The 20161-nt window shown below is 51.8% G+C and overlaps 1 protein-coding gene across 2 annotated transcripts in view; it reads right to left on the reverse strand.

Annotated features, from left to right (window-relative positions):
* Positions 1-1740: 1740 nt before the first annotated feature.
* REXO1 (RNA exonuclease 1 homolog) overlaps positions 1741-20161 on the reverse strand; it is a 53601-nt gene continuing 35180 nt past the window's right edge. For both annotated transcript variants that reach the window (XM_063160841.1, XM_063160842.1), the window contains exons 9-16: positions 18316-18453; positions 16246-16359; positions 14488-14561; positions 10340-10450; positions 9853-9968; positions 9566-9704; positions 5797-5917; positions 1741-4068 (exon numbers count right to left, since the gene is read on the reverse strand). In XM_063160841.1, the coding sequence (XP_063016911.1) occupies positions 3980-4068; positions 5797-5917; positions 9566-9704; positions 9853-9968; positions 10340-10450; positions 14488-14561; positions 16246-16359; positions 18316-18453 (902 nt within the window). In that variant the 3' untranslated portion in view covers positions 1741-3979. The remainder of the gene's footprint in view (positions 4069-5796; positions 5918-9565; positions 9705-9852; positions 9969-10339; positions 10451-14487; positions 14562-16245; positions 16360-18315; positions 18454-20161) is intronic.

Here is a 20161-nt window from a genome sequence, read left to right on the forward strand (position 1 = left end):
CGGGATAAGGCAGGAGGAGCTGGGATGTGCCCGGGAACCCCTCGGGGTGTGGGGTTGGCACAGAGCGAGGGTCCGGCCGCGACCCCTCCTCCTGGTTCAGTCCGGGGGGTTGGGATCGGGCTCTGTCCCAAAGGAGAAGCACCGATTTCATCCTTTTTTCTTGGGATGTCCTGGAGGGGCAGGGAGCAGCGGGAGCGGGGGTGGCCTGGGGGAGGCTGGGCTGGGCTGCAAAACCGGCCAGGGGCACACACAGGAGTGACTGACAGAACCAGAGCACACAGCCTCGAGCTGTGCCAAGGGAAATTCAGGTTGGATATCAGGAAAAAGTTTTTACACAAAGGGTGATAAAGTTCTGCAATGGCTGCCTGGGGAGGTGGTGCAGTCCCCATCCCTGGGTGTGTTTAACAAAGCCTGGATGTGGCACAGGGTGCCAGGGTTCAGTTGAGGGGTTGGGGCTGGGATGGACTCGATGATCTTGGAGGTCTCTTCCAACCCAGTGATTCTGGGATTCTGTGAATGCTGTGATTCTGTGAGTTGGGGTGTGGGCTGGGGGCTGTGGACAGCTCAAGGACTGAACAGGGGTCTGCAAAGTGATTCTGTGATTCAGTGAACAGCGGCTGTGAATTGAGGAGTAGAGGAGTCACGGAATGGTTTGGATTGGGCAGCAGCCGGGTTCCAAAAGGGCAGAGGGGGGACAGGATGGGACACCTCAGGGTTGGGACCCCGCTCACCCCTCAGCCCATGAGGCACCTGTGTCACCCTGTGCCAGAGCGGGGGGGGGGGGGGGAGGTGGGGGATGGGACACACCTCTAGGAGCCCCACAGGGCCACCCCCAGGCCCCAGCAGCAGAATGGGGTTTTGTCGCTGCTGCTGTCACAGAATCATGGAATAGTTTGTGCTGAAAGGGACCTTAAATCCCACCCAGTGCCAGCCCTGCCATGGCAGGGACACCTCCCACTGTCCCAGGCTGCTCCCAGCCCTGCCCAGCCTGGCCTTGGGCACTGCCAGGGATCCAGGGGCACCCACAACTGCTCTGGGAAATCCATTCCAGGGATGGATTCCACAATTCCTGATTCCCAATCTCCCATCCAGCCCTGCCCTGTGGCAGTGGGAGCCATTCCCTGTGTCCTGTCCCTGCAGGCCTTGTCCCCAGTCCCTCTGCAGCTCTCCTGGAGCCCCTTCAGGCCCCAAAAGGGGCTCTGAGGTGTCCCTGGAGCCTTCTCCTGTCCAGGTGAGCAGGCCCAGCTGTGCCAGGCTGGCTCAGAGCAGAGGGGCTCCAGCCCTGGCAGCATCTCCGTGGCTCCTCTGGCCTGGCTGCAGCAGCCCCACGTCCTCCTGCTGCTGTTGCCCAGGGCTGGGGCAGCTCTGCAGGTGGGGTCTGAGCTGAGCCCAGGGGCAGAGGGGCAGAATCCCCCCCTGCCCTGCTGCCCATGCTGGGGCTCAGCCCAGCACAGGGGGGGTTTCTGGGGCAGCCTGAGCCCCTCACCCACCAACAGCCCAAGTCCTTCCCTCAGGGCTGCTCTCCCTGAGCTCATCCCCAGGCTGTGCTCAGGGCTGGGATTGCCCAGACCCAGGGGCAGCACCTTGGACATGCCGAACATCCAAGGTCTTCTCCAGGTCTTCTGCAGCTTGGGAAGGATCTTCTGGGAAGCCTCTCCAGCCCCTCCCAGCCCCAGGATGCCTCCAGCACCCCCCCATCACAACCCACCAGCAGGCAGAGCAGTCCCAGACTCGGGGATGTGCATCTAGTCAACACTCTTTTATTAAAAACAATTACAAAAAGTTACAGGTTACAATCGTTCTGTACAACCCAACCAAACCTCTGGTGCCTGGGGAGGTGATGGCAGCCCTGGGCCAGGACAGGCTCTGAGCACACCCATGGATGTGGTTCCACCCTCCCAGGGACATCCCTTGACACAGACACCCCCTCACCCCCACCCCAACAGCCTCAGTGTAGGCTGACCATGGGGACAGGATGGAGGATGGAGCCAAAGCTGCAGAGCAGGGCACAGCACGGTGTGCCCATGGCTGTGCCAGGGCAGGAGCTGCTGTGGGAGGCTGGGAAGGAGCAGGGGCTGCCTGTGAGGAACAGGCAAGAGGCAGCTCTGCTCCAGGGACATTCCATCCCTGCAGCCAGGGGTGAAGATAAACGGGGGATAAACGTGGCAAAGAGGCAGAAACAGAACAAACCTTCCCTCCCCAGCTGTGAGGCACTGAACTGTCTGTCCCACAGCCTGGGCTGGGGCAGCTCTGTCCCTGAGGCACTGGGACACAGGGACAGCCCAAGGGCTCCCAAGGCAGGGAAGGAGCAGAGCTGGATGTGGAGCACTGGGGGAGCTGCATCCCCAAAACCTGGGGTGAGGAATTGGCTGCCAGAGAGAACAAGGATGGGCTCAGCAGCACCAGGAGTCTGTAGAGCCCCACTGCTCCTGGATCTCCTGCAGAGCCTGGCAGAGGAATCACCTCCCTGCCTCTGAGGGCAGCATGGGATGGGAGAGTCCACCAGGGCCAGAGAGGGGCTGGAGCAGGGACATCCCTGTCCTGACCCCAGCCCTGCAGCAGGGACATCCCTGTCCTGACCCCATCCCTGCAGCAGGGACATCCCTGTCCTGACCCCAGCCCACAGCTGGGCCAGCTCAGCAGGACCTGCAGGGGACACAGAGCTGTCCCCAGACCCTGAGCCCAGCAGGGGCACAAAGCAGTGAGCAGGACCTGGCTCTGACAGGAACCAGAGCCCAGCAGCTCGTCTGTCCCCAGAGTGACACAGCCAGGGGCACAGCAGCCACCAAGGGACACAGGGACACAACTCCAGTGCTGCCAGGGGGGCTCAGGGTCCCTGCTCTGGGGTGAAGGTGCTCCCTGAGCCCAGCTGAGAGACCATGGGCTCCATGGGCATTGCTCCCCTCAGCTCTGCTGTCCCCACAGGGAGCCACCAGTGCCACCCAGTCACCCCAGTGACAGTGACACCCAGCAGTGCTCCAGTCCAGGTGCCACACACACAGCTGGGTCCCTCACTCTCTGCAGAATCCCAACACGTGAATGAGGTGAAATGAAGGAATTTTGAAGAAATAGGTGAATTTTTCCCCTATTGCTTTTGCCTGGGCCAAGTCCCTGCAGCAGGGCCAGCCTGGTGGGGAGCCCTGCACTCTGCTGAGGCCACCCTTAGGTGCAACCCCCAAAAACCTTGTTCCCTGAGCACGAGCTCACCGGGGCCCTGCTGGCAGCTGAGGGTGAGGGAAGGATCCCTGTCCCACCCTGCAGTGATGGGGTGCAGCCTCTCCCTGCCTCTGGAGCTGTTTGTCCCTGTCCTGCCTCGTGGCTCCCTGAGGTCGGGGCAAGGGGAGACACTGGTGGGTTCCCCCTTTGCACTGCCTGCAGAACCAGGTGCCAATTCCCAGATCCCACCTCATTGCTGTCCTTCAGAGCCTTCCTCTCCTGCAGCTCCACAGTGGGATTGCACCAGGATCCCTTCCCAAGTGCTTGATCCCCAGCTCTTGCTTCCCACACCAGCTCCACAATCCCCTCAGAGCTTCCTGCCCAACCTTCTTCCATCTCCCCCCTCTCCAAACACTGCTTTGGAGTACAGAGGCAATTTAAGTTACATTTGGGAGAGAAAAAAAAAAAAACAAAAAAGTAAACAATCTACCTTTAACTGAACCAGAAAGATCCTTCTGCACATCTCCAACCTACCTCTAACAAGCTTCTCCTAGGAACCAACAAGTTCTGCTTGTGCTACTCCAAACCACCTTGCCAGGCCCAAAAGGCAGAGCTTGGACCACAGAGAATCCCTCAGGTGGAGCCTGAGGATCTGAGAGCCACCAGCTGGGCAGGGGGGCTGCAGGTGTGAGTGCAGGAGTCCTGCTGGGGTGGTGGGGAGCAGGAACATGCTGCTGGCACGGGGGACAGAGTGGCTGTGGGCATTTATTGCACTTCTTCTTCTTCCAGAGGTGCAGGAGAACGGCAGAGACGCCACACGAGGTCATCGCTTCACCTTGGCATCCTCTCTGATCTTCCACACCATCAGCTCCATGCAGGCTCTGGCATCCTCACTGGAGTCGTGTCCTTCCACTGGGGACACAAACACAATGCCACTGACCCCTCTGCCTGCTCAGCCCAGCCCAGGGAGCTCCCCAGGCAGAGGCAGCTCCTCCCTGGCCCTGCAGCCACAGCCACACCTGGGAGCCCCCTGAGCACAGCTGGGATTGACAGGATTCCACACAATCACAGAATGGTTTGTGCTTTATGGTTTGTTCAAGCCCACCCAGTGCCACCCCTGCCATGGCAGGGACACCTCCCACTGTCCCAGGTGCTCCCAGCCCTGCCCAGCCTGGCCTTGGGCACTGCCAGGGATCCAGGGGCAGCCACAGCTGCTCTGGGAAATCCATTCCAGGGATGGATTCCACAATTCCTGATTCCCAATCTCCCACCCAGCCCTGCCCTGTGGCAGTGGGAGCCATTCCCTGTGTCCTGTCCCTGCAGGCCTTGTCCCCAGTCCCTCTGCAGCTCTCCTGGAGCCCCTTCAGGCCCCAAAAGGGGCTCTGAGGTGTCCCTGGAGCCTTCTCCTGTCCAGGTGAGCAGGCCCAGCTCTGCCAGGGAACAACTCCTGCCCAATAGCCCATCTAAATGGGATTTTTTCCCATCTAAATTCCACTTCTTTAAGTGGGAAGCCATTCCCTGTGTCCTGTCCCTCCATCCCCTGTCCCCAGCCCCTCTGCAGCTCTCCTGAAGCCCCTTCAGGACTTTAAGGAGTCCCCAAAGCCTTCTCTTCTCCAGGCTGAACACTCCCAACACTAAACATGTATTTTTCTCCACTAAACCCACACTTTTTGCTGGGTTTGAGCCTGACACCATCAGCTATGGAACAGCTGGCAGCTTCCCCAGCAGTGTTTAGAATGACAGGAGGAAACAGGCCCCACTTCCAACAGGAGGGTCCATCCCAGCTGAGCAGAGAGAGAAGGGAGGGCAGGACCTGACCTCAGTAGAACCACCCTCATCCTTCCCACATGCCTTCCTTGGTCCCACTCAGCACAGGGAGAGCTCTGCCCTCGGAACAGGGGTCAGACAAATGAACTGTGGCTGAGGTTCTGTTGTGGTGTGCTGTAATGTCCCATTTTGGCCTTCCAGGTCATTTCCCCAGGTGTGCCTATACCTCTCTCCCTTTCCCCTTGCCCCCATGCTGAGTGAGTCCTGTCAATCAGGCTGAACATTCCAGCAAGGCGTCGTGTGGTTGGTCAAGTTCAAAGGATGCCCCTATGCCCAGAGGTCATTGGCCTGTCTGGGTGTCATCTTCCCCTGAGACCCTGCCCCTCTCACCTGGTTGGGGCTCACCTGTACCTCCCCTCCCCCTGTCCCTGAGCTTAAAAGGTGAATGAGACCATGCGGGGGGATTCTGTTGGAGCAGTTGCTCACGTTCAGACCTCTGTAACCATGGAATAAACCTCTGGACATTAAACCCTCCAGCAGAATCCTCTCCTTTTTCTCTTCACCATCACCTGAAGCTTTCCTCCTGAGGTAAACGGGGTTCCTAACAAGCCTGGACTTGTTCAGTGCCCAGCTGCAATCTCCAGCAAGCCAAGGTATCTCTGGGGTGACACACCACAGTTGCTGCCTTTGGCCCAGCAGCGAGGGTCAGACTGGCCCAGGCACAATCTAACTGGGAATATTGGGAGCCATATTCCAATAAGGTTCCTTACACCACACACATGCAGGGCAGAAAACACAGTGCCAGGAGGGCTGGGGAGAGCAGAGGAAGGCAGGGCTGAGGAGAGCAGAGCCAGCAGGTCCCTCAGGGCTCACCATTGTCCTGGATGATGCGTTTGAGGTAGTCGGCCATCAGCGTGCGCAGCGCCCGCTTGTAGGGCAGCCCCAGGCGGTGGGGGAACACGATGGCTGTGTCCACCACAGTGCCATGGATCAGCTGGGGAGGAGCACAACGACAGCCTTAGACCCCATTCCCACAGGTATTGTATTGTATTTCATATTTCTCCAGTCCCATACTCTTGTTATGATATTCTTAAAGTCACAGAATCACAGAATTTCAAGACTGGAAGAGACCTATAAGATCATCCAGTCCAGCCGATGTTCTAACTGTTCAACTAGATCATGGCAGCAAGTGCCACATCCAGTCTTTTTTTGAATTCTTCAAGGGATGATGCCTCTACCACCTCACTGGGTAAATGATTCCAGTATCTGACCACTCTTTCTGTGAAGTATTTCCTTCTTACTTCTAACTTACATCTGGCTTGACGCAACTTGAGACTGTCCTCTTGTTCTATCCATTGTTGCCCGGAGAAAGAGGCCGACCCCCAGCTCTAGCTGGTTTTCTACCATGTAGCTCTTCTCTGTAGCACAGTTCCTCATGGCTTCACAGGGGCTCCTCCTGGGCTCTTGACCCACCCCCTTTTATCCCAGTTATCTTTGCAAGCCACAGCTGCTGCCCAGCTAAGGACTTCACAGCTGTGGCTCATTTGGAATAACTGGGACCCACGTATCCAATACATAGGACTCTCACTACACACAGGGACAGGCTCTCCTGGGGATCAGCAACCTCCTGGTCAGCTCTGGGCTCAGGGCAGTGCTCTGTGCAGCTTCCAGCCCAACCAGTCTGGCAGGAGGCTCTGGCTGGATGTGGGCACCCATGCAGGGTGTGGGCACACAGCATTCCCACTGCTGTGCCAGCCCCACAGCCCTGGAAGCTCACACTCAGGAGGTTTCCTGAGTCTCAGCAGAGATTGGGGCTGATCCAGCGGGACAGGGCCAATCCTGAACCCCCCCCCAGCCTGGAGAAGCTGGAATAGTTCTGGAGTATTTCCCAATTAAAAATGAAACTGAAGAAGCAGCTGACAGCTCAACAGTCCCTGTGGGAGCTGCAGCAACCTTCCAGCTGCTTCTCAGGCTGGTGAGGGGCACCCTGCCCATTGGAACTGGGTAATCTTTGTGGTGCCTTCCAACCCAACCACTCTGGGACAGAAGTGGGCAGGATGTGCACACATGACAAAGCAGGATGTACATCCCAATGCTGCCTGGCCTTCAGGGTGCAAACCAACCCCAAATCCTCCCATCCACCAGCAGTGACTCAACAGGAAGTTTTTAACCAGCACCAGCTCAGCAAGGATGGAATGGGAGAGGGAAATTCTATCACTGAATCATATCAGAGAGTGTTTTGAGTTGGGACTTTTTAAAGGGCTTCTACTCCATCCAGTGCCATGGCAGGGACATCTCCCACTGTCCCAGGCTGCTCCAAGCCCTGTCCAGCCTGGCCTTGGGCACTGCCAGGGATCCAGGGGCAGCCCCAGCTGCTCTGGGAAATCCATTCCAGGGATGGATTCCACAATTCCTGATTCCCAATCTCCCACCCAGCCCTGCCCTGTGGCAGTGGGAGCCATTCCCTGTGTCCTGTCCCTGCAGGCCTTGTCCCCAGTCCCTCTGCAGCTCTCCTGGAGCCCCTTCAGGCCCCAAAAGGGGCTCTGAGGTGTCCCTGGAGCCTTCTCCTGTCCAGGTGAGCAGGCCCAGCTGTGCCAGGCTGGCTCCAGCCCTCTAATCCAACAGCTCAGCTCTGAATTGTCACCAAGCTGGAGCAACTGGGGATGCTGACCAGCTCAAAGTGCTCCCTGCCCTGCACCAAGGGGGCTGGGGACAGCCAAAAGGCCCCACCTGAAAAGTCCATAATCACAGGGCAGGCTGGCTTTGCCTTTTTTAACACTGATTTCTTCCTCTCAAGTTAAAACAAGATGAATTCTCTGCTGTCATGAGCTGCATTCAGTGGGAGCTGGAGGAATGTGGGTGAGGGCAATCCCACATCCTGAGCACAGCAGTGAAGGGCAGGGCCTAAGAGATAAACCTGTGTCCTGTCCCAACAGGGATAACTCCAACAGGACCCTGATAATCCCCTCTCCTCTCTGCCCCCAGGCACCAGCTCATGCTGCAGGACAACCCATAACTCCATCAGGAACAGCTCCACAACTGCACTTCAACAGGAACAACCTGCTCCTCTCCTCAGAATATAAAACTGCCAATGTTATGGATAATCTCCCCTGGCCTGCACTCAGCCCTGGCACCCTCCCAGACACACTGGTAATTACTTATGTAGATCAGGAAGAGTGAGGAAACAGGATAATAAAGCCTTAAATAAAACTTGAAATGCCATCAGCACTTGGAAGTTGCCACAGCCATTAGTGAGATATGGCTTTAGTGCCACAGCCCTGGGCCATTCTGCTGTGACACCCCACACTGCTCTGGGCTCCTCCTCTTGGCAGCAGCTGTGGTGCTGAGAGAAAATCAAGCCTCTAAGAGGCCAAGGCAGTCATCTCGAGCTGATCTAACTGGAAATAATGTCTTTCTGATTATGATGAAGCCTCTCCAAGGCTGGGATAAAGGGTGCCACGGAGAGGTAAAGTGTTTTACAGGCATTAAAAGCTCCTGCTTCCAAGCCAGCCCAGCCCTAGGAGCTGGCAGCCACAGAGGCTTCAGCAGGAGAGGTGTGGGACAAAGAATGGCTGAGGGCAGTTCTGGCATGTGAGCACAAAGACTTGGCTCCTGCCTGCCACATGCCCTCCTGGTGAGCCAGGACAAACCCCCCAGTGCAGGACACACACCCTGGCAGGGCCCTGGGCACACCAGGCTGCTGAGGGCCAGGCAGGAAACAGGACAGGTAAAAGGTAAAAATAATTTCACCAAAGTAACACCACAATTCCTAGAAAAGCTGGCACAGGACAGAGAACAGATCAGGCAGGGGTGAGAGGCAAATTATTCGGGATCAGTCACAGAATCATGGAATAGTTTGGGCTGGGAGAGACCTTAGGGACCATCCTGTTCCACCTTCCAGCAGCCCAGGCTGCTCAGAGCCCTGTCCAGCTCTGTCACCCTGGGCAGCAGCAGCCACTGAGAGTTCAGGTGACACCAGGAGTGACAGACACGACCCCACTGCCTGCACTGCCAGCACAGGCAGCTCCACACAGGCTCAGAGACTGGACAGACCACGGAATCCTGGAATGTGCTCAGTGGGAAGGGACCCTCAGGGATCATTGATCCCAGCTCTGTCCCTGCCCAGCCACCCCAACAGCCCCACCCTGAGCAGCCCTGGGAGCTCCTGCAGCTCTGGCAGCCTTGGCACCATTCCCTGGGCAGCCTGGGCAGTGCCCAGCAGCCTCGGGGGGCAGAACCTTGCCCTGAGCTCCATGCCAAGGCCTGGCACAGCTGCAGCCCTTGCTGGGCTCCTGTGTCTGGTCACGAGAGTGAAAAGATCAGCCCCTGCCCCTCCTCTTCCCCCATGAGGATGCTGAAGACCACAATGAGTCTCCTCTCAGTCTCCTCTAGGCTGAACAAACCAAGTGCCCTCAGCTGCTCCTTATGAGGCCCCTCCAGACCCTTCCCCATCCTCACAGCTCCTCTGGACACTCTCTAATGGGTGCATGGCTTTTTTATATTGTGGTGCCCAAAACTGCACACAGGATCTGAGGTGAGACCACCCCCCCGATCCTTGGAAATAAACTGCTCCTAAATCCCACCTAACACCCCCAGGGTGGGAAAGCAGCCCAGGGAGATGTGGAGGGAGAGCCCAAGTTACCTTTAGTGCAAATAAGTCGCTTTCCAAGCTGTGCCCTATCAGAATGGTGTCTGCACTGAACATGTTCAGGAGGACGGCTTGGACATCTCGCAGGGTGATGCTCGTGTTCTCCAGGTCCTCTTCTGTCACACCTGAGAACCTGCACAGCAACAGCACAGAACAGGTTCTGTTCCTTCACCTGAAGAAACACCTCAAAGCCCCTCAGCCCTTAAGGAGTGGTGGTCAGTGGAGTTTCAACAAGTTCCTGAGAGAGCACAAAGCTCTGTGCCAAGGGAGACCCTCCTCACCTGGTGTTGTAATCCACCACCTTGGAGTCTGGCTTGACAAAGGTGTCATACACCACCTTCAGCTCTGAGTTTATCACAGTCACTCTTGTCAGCTCCAGTCCTTGCTTAGTGTAGCACTGCAAGAACAGGGCAGATGTGATGAGAGGCACAGGCCAGAACAGTGTGGGATCAGTGGAGCCCCTCAGCCAAAGGCTGCAGCTCCCAAAATGTCCAAAATGCCCAAATAAAAAAAGCCAAAATGCCCCAAAAAAATCCAAAACGTTTGGTGCAGCAAGGCCAGGCAGCAGCACTGCCCAGCATGGGCCAGTCAGAGCCTGCCAGGGCTGCACAGCCCTCAAGCCAAACACAGCAATCAATAAGAGCTCATTTGCACCTCCAGCACCAATATTCAGAACAGAGAGAATCAGGTCAGCAAGCAGCTTCCCTCCAGCCACTTGTGTCACACCTCAGGCAGCCCCAAAAAGCTTTGTTTTGGCTTTGGACCCACCATTTCACAGTCTAAGGCATAGATCCCAGGGTAGCCATCAGTTGTGGGCAGCTTCTCAAAAGTCTTGACAAAACCATCCAGGCTCTCCTTGCGCCCATCGTGCACGTGTTGCTGAGAGGAAAAGAGAGACAGCTGGTGAGCAGAGGAACAAAAAGCCAAAGAGCCCACTGCAACAAACCTCCACTTCAACAAAAGTGGGGGTTTAATGATTTCTTAATGAGGAATAAGTTTTGAGAAGTTCACAACCACAGCAAACACACCATGGGCAGCCCTGATTCCAGTGGCACGTCAGGGCTGGTGGCATCGTACTGACAGCACATGGAGGAGCAGGACATGTCTGGGGAGGGGGAGCTTTCAGTCTGGAGGAGAATTAGTCAGGGAGGGTCACACTGAGGCCTGGCTCTGCTGGAACTTCAGCTCCTGGTTCCTGTGGCCAAGACAAGGCCAGGATCCTAAACCCAGACTCTCTTGGGTTTTTGGTTGTTAATTGCTGCCCTGAGATGTGCAGGGTGTCTCTGCTTCAGCCCACACAACTGAAGAACGAGTCTGGACTCTTCAGTTTTCTGTCTTGAGGTTGTTTATTAATTCTTATCTATAATATTTTCTTTCTGCCCAGCCGAGATCTGCTCAACAGGGCAGCCACAGGCACTCTCTGTGTTGTCTTTTATACTACAAACTACATATAACATATTTACACTTAATTCCCAATACCTATCACCTGTGTTAGACAGTGAGCTTCTACTCTAAACCAATCCCAAAGTGCCAACATCAGACAACTGCAGAAAATGGAGAACAAGAAGAAGAAGGAGAAAGGCTGGACATGCCCAAGTTCCTCCATCTTGTCCCCATTACCCCCATACCAAAAATCCTAAAATCTACATTTTCACCCTGTGATCATTTTGTTACTACACCATTCAAACCTCTGTGACTTTCGGGTCCTCATTCAAAGCTGATAACTTGCTCCAGGGGTCAAAATCAAATCCCCAGGTGCTCTGGGCTGCGTGCCAGGGTGTCCGAGCCCCCTGATGGGGTCCCAGCAACTCTGGACACCCAGAGGGATGCACTGAGCTCTGACAAGACTGTGTGCACCCACACCCAGCCAGCCACACCCACAGCAGCTCCAGCCCACCAGGACTTGAGGCAATAATGGGCATTTCCAAGCACTCTGCATTGTTCCCAGCTCCAGGGTCAACAAGATCCAGCAGGAAAACTCAGCGAGTGATTTCACAAGTGGTTTTAGCCAGTGCATGACTGAGCTGCTGTTGCAACACAGGTACTCCCACACTCCTCCACAGCTCAGATCCCACTGGTTACCCTGAAACCCTCCTGGCAAGCAGGGGATCTGAGCTGGAGGAAGCTTAAAGGGGAAGCAGGAACAGGTAACAGAGGGCAAGGCAGAGCTGGGACTGCCCTTTTGCCTGCTGACATGGTTTTGGTACAACCAAGCTGCACCACACCCAGAGGTGATGCTCTCCCTCCCTTATTCCCCAGTGGGGTTTTTGTTGTGCTGAAGTTTTGCCTGTCCCTAAATCTCCATGTACCTGTGTACAACCACAGCAACCTGGGCACAGCCTCCTTTGCCATATCCAAAACCAAGGAATCACTGAATCCTTAAGGCTGGAAAGGACTCCCAGGGTCATCAAGCCAACCCAGCAGCCCCACCATGGTCACCACTAAACCATGTCCCCAAGTGCCACACCCACGAGCTTCCTGAACACTCCCAGGGATGGTGACTCCACCACTGTCCTGGGCAGCCCCTTCCAATGCTTTACAAACCTTTCAGTGAGGAAATTTTCCCAATATCCCACCTAAACCTCCCCTGGCACAGCCTGAGGCCGTTCCCTCTCCTCCTGTCCCTGTTCCCTGGGCTGTCCCCTCCTGTCAGGAGCTGTGCAGAGCCACAAGGTCCCCCCTGAGCCTCCTTTTCTCCAGGCTGAGCCCCTTCCCAGCTCCCTCAGCCTCTCCTGGTGCTCCAGACCCTTCCCCAGCTCTGTTCCCATCTCTGGACATGCTCCAGCCCTTTCAGATCCTTCTTGTCATGAGGAGCCCAAACTGCGCCCAGGATTTGAGGTGGGGCCTCAGCAGTGCCCAGCACAGGACGGAGCTTCCCAAAGGTCTCACCCTACAAAGAATGAAACTGTTCTGGTTTGTCCCAGGATTAAAGGCTGGAGAGAGGAGGAACTGAGGCCCTTGTAAAGCTGCCATGTGTGGGCAGAGAGGAAACCAAAGCAGGATTTGCATATTTTCCTGCACAGGTCACTGCTGCAGGTACAGCCAGAGCACAGGAACTGCATCATCTGAAGTTAATGAGGCAGCTGGGCCAACACTGAGGCCAATCTCTCCCAGATTCCACAGCCAGCACTGCTCAAAGGCCTCATGGATCACAGCTGCACTTGTCCACTCTGCACCCATGGCATGGAACTGCTCTGCTGAGGAACTGGGGAGAGCAGCTCAGCAGCCAGGAGACACCAAACACTTCTCCCTGGCAGCTTCAGCCCTTCCCTCCCTCTGTGATACAACACAACTAAGCTGTGAGTGAAAAAAAAAAAAAACCATTAGGTATTTTTGTTGTCATGAAAATGCCCAAATCTTCCTGGCTGGGAGGAGGGCAGGGAAGTTGCTCCTGTTTTTTGAGGAAGCACAAAGAGCAGCCTCTGCAGGCTCCCTGGAGCAGCACAGCTCCCTCCTGCCATCTCCTGCCTCCCTGCCTAACTGCAGCAAACCCAGCTCACTCACACAGCTGAGTGCCAAATTCTGGGTTTTCCCACCACTGCAGGGCAAAACAATTTAAGTTGCACTTGATTTATCCATTTAAGGGAAGCCACTGTTCTGCTAAAGGCTTAAACAAAGATTTCCCTGCCCTGTGCTTGAACACACACAAGTTTTCTGACCAGCTTACTGCTCCAGTTACTGAGAATGGTGTCTCATTACAAATATTTTCTGTTTTCAAAGCATTTCTTCAAAACTGAAGGATTCTGTGCTCCCTAAAACCCTAATATCCAAAAATTTCACTGCATGCTCTGATGCTGAGCAGGCTGTGGATTCAATCTTGAATCTACCAAAAGGTGCTGTGAAAACTGGGGGCTTATAAAAAGGAGGGAGAGAGACTTTTTAATACTGGTATGGAAGGACAGGACACAGGGAATGGCTCCCACTGCCACAGGGCAGGGCTGGGTGGGAGATTGGGAATCAGGAATTGTTCCCTGGCAGGGTGGGCAGGCCCTGGCACAGGGTGCCCAGAGCAGCTGATTTTTTAAAAATCCCAAATTCATGTGGAAAAGAACAAAAAGTAATAACCTGATGCCATCCAATCCAACTGTGCAGGGCAGGCTTTTATGGTGTAAACAAATAAATTGTAACAAACCTGGAATTTTGCCCAGAATCACCTTCTACCTCTAGCCTTTGGTTCTCCCCTTGTGTGGCAGCTGCCAAATGTAAAAATGCCCCTAAAACAATGACAAGAAACATGCCCAGAGACCTGGGAGAAAGGCACAGGACAGACTGGGGATGTGGGGTGGCACACCAACTCTCCTGCTGCCTAAGGGAAAGAAAAATGCACCTGTGCAAAGGTACCCAGACCCTCTGCTCCATCAAACTCCACACCTGAGAAGCTTTTTCATTCTTTTTCTAGTGCTGGGCTCCCTCAAAAGGAGTTTTGTGATATTTTGGAGTTACAACAGGCTCCTTGGGAAGGTTCTTCCCCTCATTACAATCAACAAAACTTGTGAGAAAAGATCTGTCCACCAGGATAAAGTTATCTTAGAATGGGAATCTGGAAAGGAAAAGATGGGAAAAAGGGTTTGGCACTGTTGCCAAGGCCATGAAACTGCTGCTTAAAAGGAAATCCCTTATTTCTCATTCCTTCTGTGATTCACTGAAGAACATGAGCTTTTCTATGTCCCTCAAGCAGATGATAAATGATCAGGATAAATGAACCCAGCCCACTCCAGACAGCTGAGTGTCAAATACTGGATTTTCCTACTACTGCAGAGCAAAAAAAAAAAAAAAAAATTAAGTTGCACTTGTTTTATCCCCTTAAGGGAAGCCACTGTTCTTCTAAAGGCTTAAGCAAGGATTTCCCAGCCACTGCCACTGTGAGCAGGGCACAAATGTCACAGAGAATAAAGAGGTGTTGTTCCATCACTTACTTTAGCAACCTGGCAGCCTGGTGACCCCACAGCTCCAGAGCAGCAGCTGTAGTGAGTTTCCCACCCACCTGGCACTGAAAGAGAAAGAGAGGAAGGGTCAAGGAGAAAATTCTTGTTAACAAGAGACCTGAACTTCAGCTTTCACTGCAGATCCCCTGGATAAGCACGACAAGAATGTGTCAAACACAGGGGGAAAATAACTGTGGATTCACAGGCAGCAATCTAAAGAGTTTAAGTCTCTGGTACTCAGCCAGACAAACTCCAGAAGCCACTCAGTGATGGAAAACCAGAGCAGAGCTCAAACTAGGTTAGTGCCTTGCTGCAAATGAATTCAGCCAAGATCAGTGAACTCTCCTGGGAGTGACAGACCTCTAGTGCTCCCAGTCAGCCTTTTAAAGGGCTGATTCATTTCCAAAAGCACAGGGAGGTTTTTTCCTTTACTTTTCTGAAGAAAGATGAAACCCCCTGCTGCAGCCCCAGTGTCACATTCTGAGGGCAGCCAAGCCCAGCAGCTCTTGGTGAGGTCATTGCAGTGACAGGCACAGAACTGCCACCACCTGGGGGTGTGACAAGCCCCAAAATCAAGCTCAAAGCTGAGGAAGAGCCTGTGTTTGAGGCTGGAGCATGGGCAGCAGGGCCAACCTGTGGTTATTAATTATTGTGGGGTTGTTGTGGGTCCCAGGACAAGGTGAGAATTGACTCCAAGTTCTCAGAAGGCTGATATTATATTATATTATATTATATTATATTATATTATATTATATTATATTATATTATATTATATTATATTATATTATATTATATTATATTATATTATATTATATTATATTATATTATATTATATTATATGGCATTATTATAAAATTATATTATTTACATTTATATTATATTACATTATTATATTATATTATATTATATTATATTATATTATATTATATTATATTATATTATATTATATTATATTATATTATATTATATTATATTATATTATATTATATTATACTATATTATACTATATTATGTTATACTAGATTATATTATATTATTATATTAAAATTATACTAAAATTATATTAAAATTATATTATATGAAATATATAGTATATAAAAATAATATTATATTAAATGGCATTATTATAAAATTATATTATTTACATTTATATCACATTTCATTATTATATTATATTATATTATATTATATTATACTATATTACACTATATTATGTTATACTAGATTATATTATATTATTATATTAAAATTATACAAAAATTATATTAAAATTATATTATATGAAATATATATTATATCAAAATTATATTATATTAAATGGCATTATTATAAAATTGTATTATATGATATTATGATATGATATGATATGATATGATATGATATGATATTATATTATATTATATTATATTATATTATATTATATTATATTATATTATATTATATTATATTATATTATATTATATTATATTATATTATATTATATTGATATACTAAAACTACACTAAAGAAAGAGAAAGGAGACATCAGAAGGCAAGCAAAGAACGATAACAAAAAACCATGACAGACTCAGAGAGCCCAACACAGCTGGCTGTGATTTGCCATTAATTAAAAACAATTCACATGCTGGGTAAAAAATTCTCCAAACCACATTCCAGAGCAGCAAAACATGGAGAAGCTGAAGTTTCCCAGGAGAAGCAATGGTGGCAAAGGGATTTTTAATAAAATAAATAAAATGTGACAGGGCTGTACCTCTCTGCTTGCGCAGCCGCCCCCAGTGGTGCACGCACTCCTCCCTGCGGATGCAGCTCCCCGAGGCTGACACCATGTACTCGGTGCCACAGCGACAGCAGATCCTGCATGAGGCTTGGGGACAGGAGACAAACAACAGCCAGGTCACTGCAAGCAGCCCTTCCTACCCCTCACCTGGCCAGAGCAGAGTAAATCACCATCACTCAGCCCCAAATGCTGGGAAATTATGTTTTCTGTTATAAACTATTCCAAATATTGTTGCAAACTTCTATGAAAGCACAGAAATCCCTCTGAAATCTGCCCCCACCCAGAGGCAAACACAAAGACTCTCCAGTGGCTTTGGTTCACATAAGCTGCCCCCAGTTCCAGCAAGGTTTGCTGCATTGTTTCTCCATGCACAGCAAATTACGTTGGAGTCTAACACAGTTATTTTAAGAACAGGATAAATAAGTCATTCTTTGGACACCAGAGCTAATGAAACCTGGTTTCCAGGGGATCTGTGCCTTGTCACTTCCAAATGACATTTTAGCCCTTCTAGGGCACAGCTTTTCTGTCAGGATTTTCCAGCAGGAGCACTCGGGTCAGGGCCTGGCAGTCTGCAACAGCTCCCTCCTACCACCTCAACTTTTACTGCCCAAAATTTGGGGAAGGGAGATGCAAAAAGCCACTGGGAAGGAGCTATCATCCTTGAGATCTCCATGCAATTCCATGATTCCACCAAAGTTCCATTTTTGTGTGAGCATTAAAGCTGTTAGCACATTCCCAGCTCTGCCCAATTGGTCACAGTGGCAGCAACAGCTTTAGTTAAACAAGGAGAAATTCAAAGATCCTGCAGCATCTGCAGGAAACTACAGGAACAAAACCAGGAACATGGGCTCAGGTTCATCAAGGAGCTGGCTGGTTTCTGGGAAAAAAGGGCTCTCACAAATACAGCACTTGACAGTGTTAATGCAAGAGAGCTTTTGCCCAGGTTGCTTCAGCAACCACAGGACAAATGTAGGCACAAGGTGTTAACATGGATGAGCACTTAACACACTTTAGTGAGGTCTCTCCACACACATGCTCAGGGGAGCGTGGCAAAGCACCTCAACAGAAATCACCAGTCTGGATTTTATCCTGCTGCAGCACAGCCTGCTTTAGGCAGGGACTGAGGAACAGAAATCTTGCCATGAGTTCAGAAAATTCAGAGGAAGACCCCATCCTGTGGGCTGACCCAACCTGTGGGTTCAAGGCTAGGTTGGATGTGGTTTGGAGCAACCCAGTCTGGTGGAAGGTGTTCCAGGGAGTGGAATGAGATGGGCTTTAAGTCCCTTCCAATTCAAACTGTTTTGTGATTTTATGATCACTGCACAAAGGGCTCTGGGGAAGTGTTTGGCCCAGCAGTGCCATGAGATCAACAGAAAACTCTGCAATCCAGAGCAGCAGAGCAGGACCCACTGCAAAGCCAGCCTGGTCCTGTGTCAGTCCTTATCCCACCAGAACAGCAGCTCACACAGACTGAGACAGAAAAAAATCCTTCCCCTGGGAGAGGGGAGGGTCACCAAGTGCAGAACAGGAGCCTCTTCCCAACTGGTGAATTGCTGTTCTTTGGCAGCACAGAATCCTGGAACTGCTGAGGTTGGGAAAGAGCTTTAAGATCAAATCCAACCATCAGCACCACCACCATGGTCACCACTAAACCATGTCCCCTGTGCCACATCCACACATTTTTTCAACATTTCCAGGGTGATGACTCCACCACTGCCCTGGGCAGCCTGTTCAATGCTTCACAACCTTTTCCACAGAGAAATTTTCCCTTATATCCAATCTAAACCTCCCCTGGTGCGACGTGAAGCTGTTTCCTTTCATCCTAACACTTGTTACCTGGAAATTAGAAATTAGAAACCTCCCTCAGCCTCACAGACTATAAACTCTGGGTCAAAAATAGCATTCTGAGGATGTGAAAGCTGAAGAAAGAAACTCTCCATGCAGCAGAGCTCTGCAGCCACACTCCCCATCCCAACAGCACCAAGGGGCAGCTCCTGCTGTGTCCAGCAAGCCCTGCAGAAGGAAAGAGGCAGCAGAACTTACAGTCAGTGACTTTCTTCTCCTCTGCAGTGTAGAGCACAGCCCGTCCAGCCTTCTCAGGGTGAGGCATGGGGTACCCATTCTCCTTGAGCTGCTCCTCAGTCATCAGGTACTCCTTGAGGCGCCGGTACAGGGCAGCTCCTGCACACAAACACACAACTCAGCTCTCAGCACCAAAGCACTGCCTGTGTTTCTGCCTTTACAAACTCTCCTGCCTTGATAAATTGAACTTCCCCCACTATTCTGAGCTTGTCTCAGCTCAGGATGGACAGGGGAATAGGTGTTGGGTGGTCATTTTTAAAATCTGGCCATTATTGTACAAGTTGATTTTTAAACTCTTTGAACAAGGAGCATTAAGTCTGGAAAGCACAGCTGGAAGAGAATTCCTCCAAAAGGTCCATCTTCAGCCTTGCTGTTACTGATAGAACCAACACAATTTGGGTTGAAGGGACCTTGCAGATCAACCCATTCCACCCCTGCCATGGCAGGGACACCTCCCACTGTCCCAGGCTGCTCCCAGCCCTGCCCAGCCTGACCTTGGCCACTGCCAGGGATCCAGGGGCAGCCCCAGCTGCTCTGGGTACCCTGTGCCAGGGCCTGCCCACCCTCACAGCCATGAATTCCTGCCCAATATCCCATCCATCCATTATCCCAATATCTTATCTATCCATTCCCCATCAAGCCATTCCCCCTTGTCCCATCACTAAATGTGAGATTTCTCCCATTTCAGTGTTTAAATGCAAATATATCTGATAATTGGTAACACAGCCCTCAAATACCCCTCAAAGGCCACCCACAGCTCCCTAAAAACTTCATTATCCAAAGTTTCTTCCTGCTACTGATCTCAGGCTGCTTGTTTCATTTCACTGAATAATTATAACTTCTTGCACTCTGCTCAATATCTCCTTTGGCTGCTGCATTAAACCCTTCCAATATTCCTGGGTGCCCTTTGATGTTGCTTAGCTGAGCTATATTGGCCCTTTTAAGCTTTCTCAATGTCAATTCCTTCTGCTCCATGGCCTCCCTGGCTCTCCTCTGATCTCCTCCACAATTTGCCTACATCTCTTGGCAACCAAAATACCCATAACTGATTTGAGCCCACATGAAAAATGCTCGTGGCACAACCCTTTGGCTACGATACGACCTTACTGTGACATTGGTGAGAGTGAAACTGAGCCCTGCAGAGATGGAGGTTTTTAAGTTTGCCTTTTAATCTGACAGGCACACTGTAAAGAACTGCTTCAGGGCAAGAAAGCTGAAGTAAAATTATGCCCAAAGCACAAGAGGCAGCTCTGAATGGTTATTGATGCTCCATCAAAGCCAGCCAGGCTGCAGCAGTGACCTCAGAGCCCCAGTGAGGATGGAAGGAGGGCACTGGTCAGTGGTGCCACCATCCCCCAGGGGACCCTGCAGCTCTGTGGTGCAGCCAGAGAACAGAGAAATCCCAGCAGTTGAGGTCATAAAATCCTGAATGGGAAGGGACCCACAGGGATCATTGAGCCCAGCCCCATCCCTGCCCAGCAAGGGCTGCAGCTCTGGCAGCCTTGGCACCATTCCCTGGGCAGCCTGGGCAGTGCCCAGCAGCCTCGGGGGGCAGAACCTTGCCCTGAGCTCCATGCCAAGGCCTGGCACAGCTGCAGCCCTTGCTGGGCTCCTGTCCCTGTGCCAGAGCAGAGCTCAGCCCCTGCCCCTGTGCCTGCCCTGGGGAGGAGCTGCAGCCCCCGAGGAGCCTCCCCTCAGTCTCCTGGGCTGCAGCTGAACGAGCCAAGTGCCCTCAGCTGCTCCTCAGCCCTTCCCCAGCTCCGTGTCCCTCCTCTGGGCACTCTCCAACAGCTTTGGGTCCTTCTGA

This window comes from Melospiza melodia, chromosome 7, assembly GCF_035770615.1.
Source record: "Melospiza melodia melodia isolate bMelMel2 chromosome 7, bMelMel2.pri, whole genome shotgun sequence".
In the NCBI taxonomy this organism is placed as follows: domain Eukaryota; kingdom Metazoa; phylum Chordata; class Aves; order Passeriformes; family Passerellidae; genus Melospiza; species Melospiza melodia.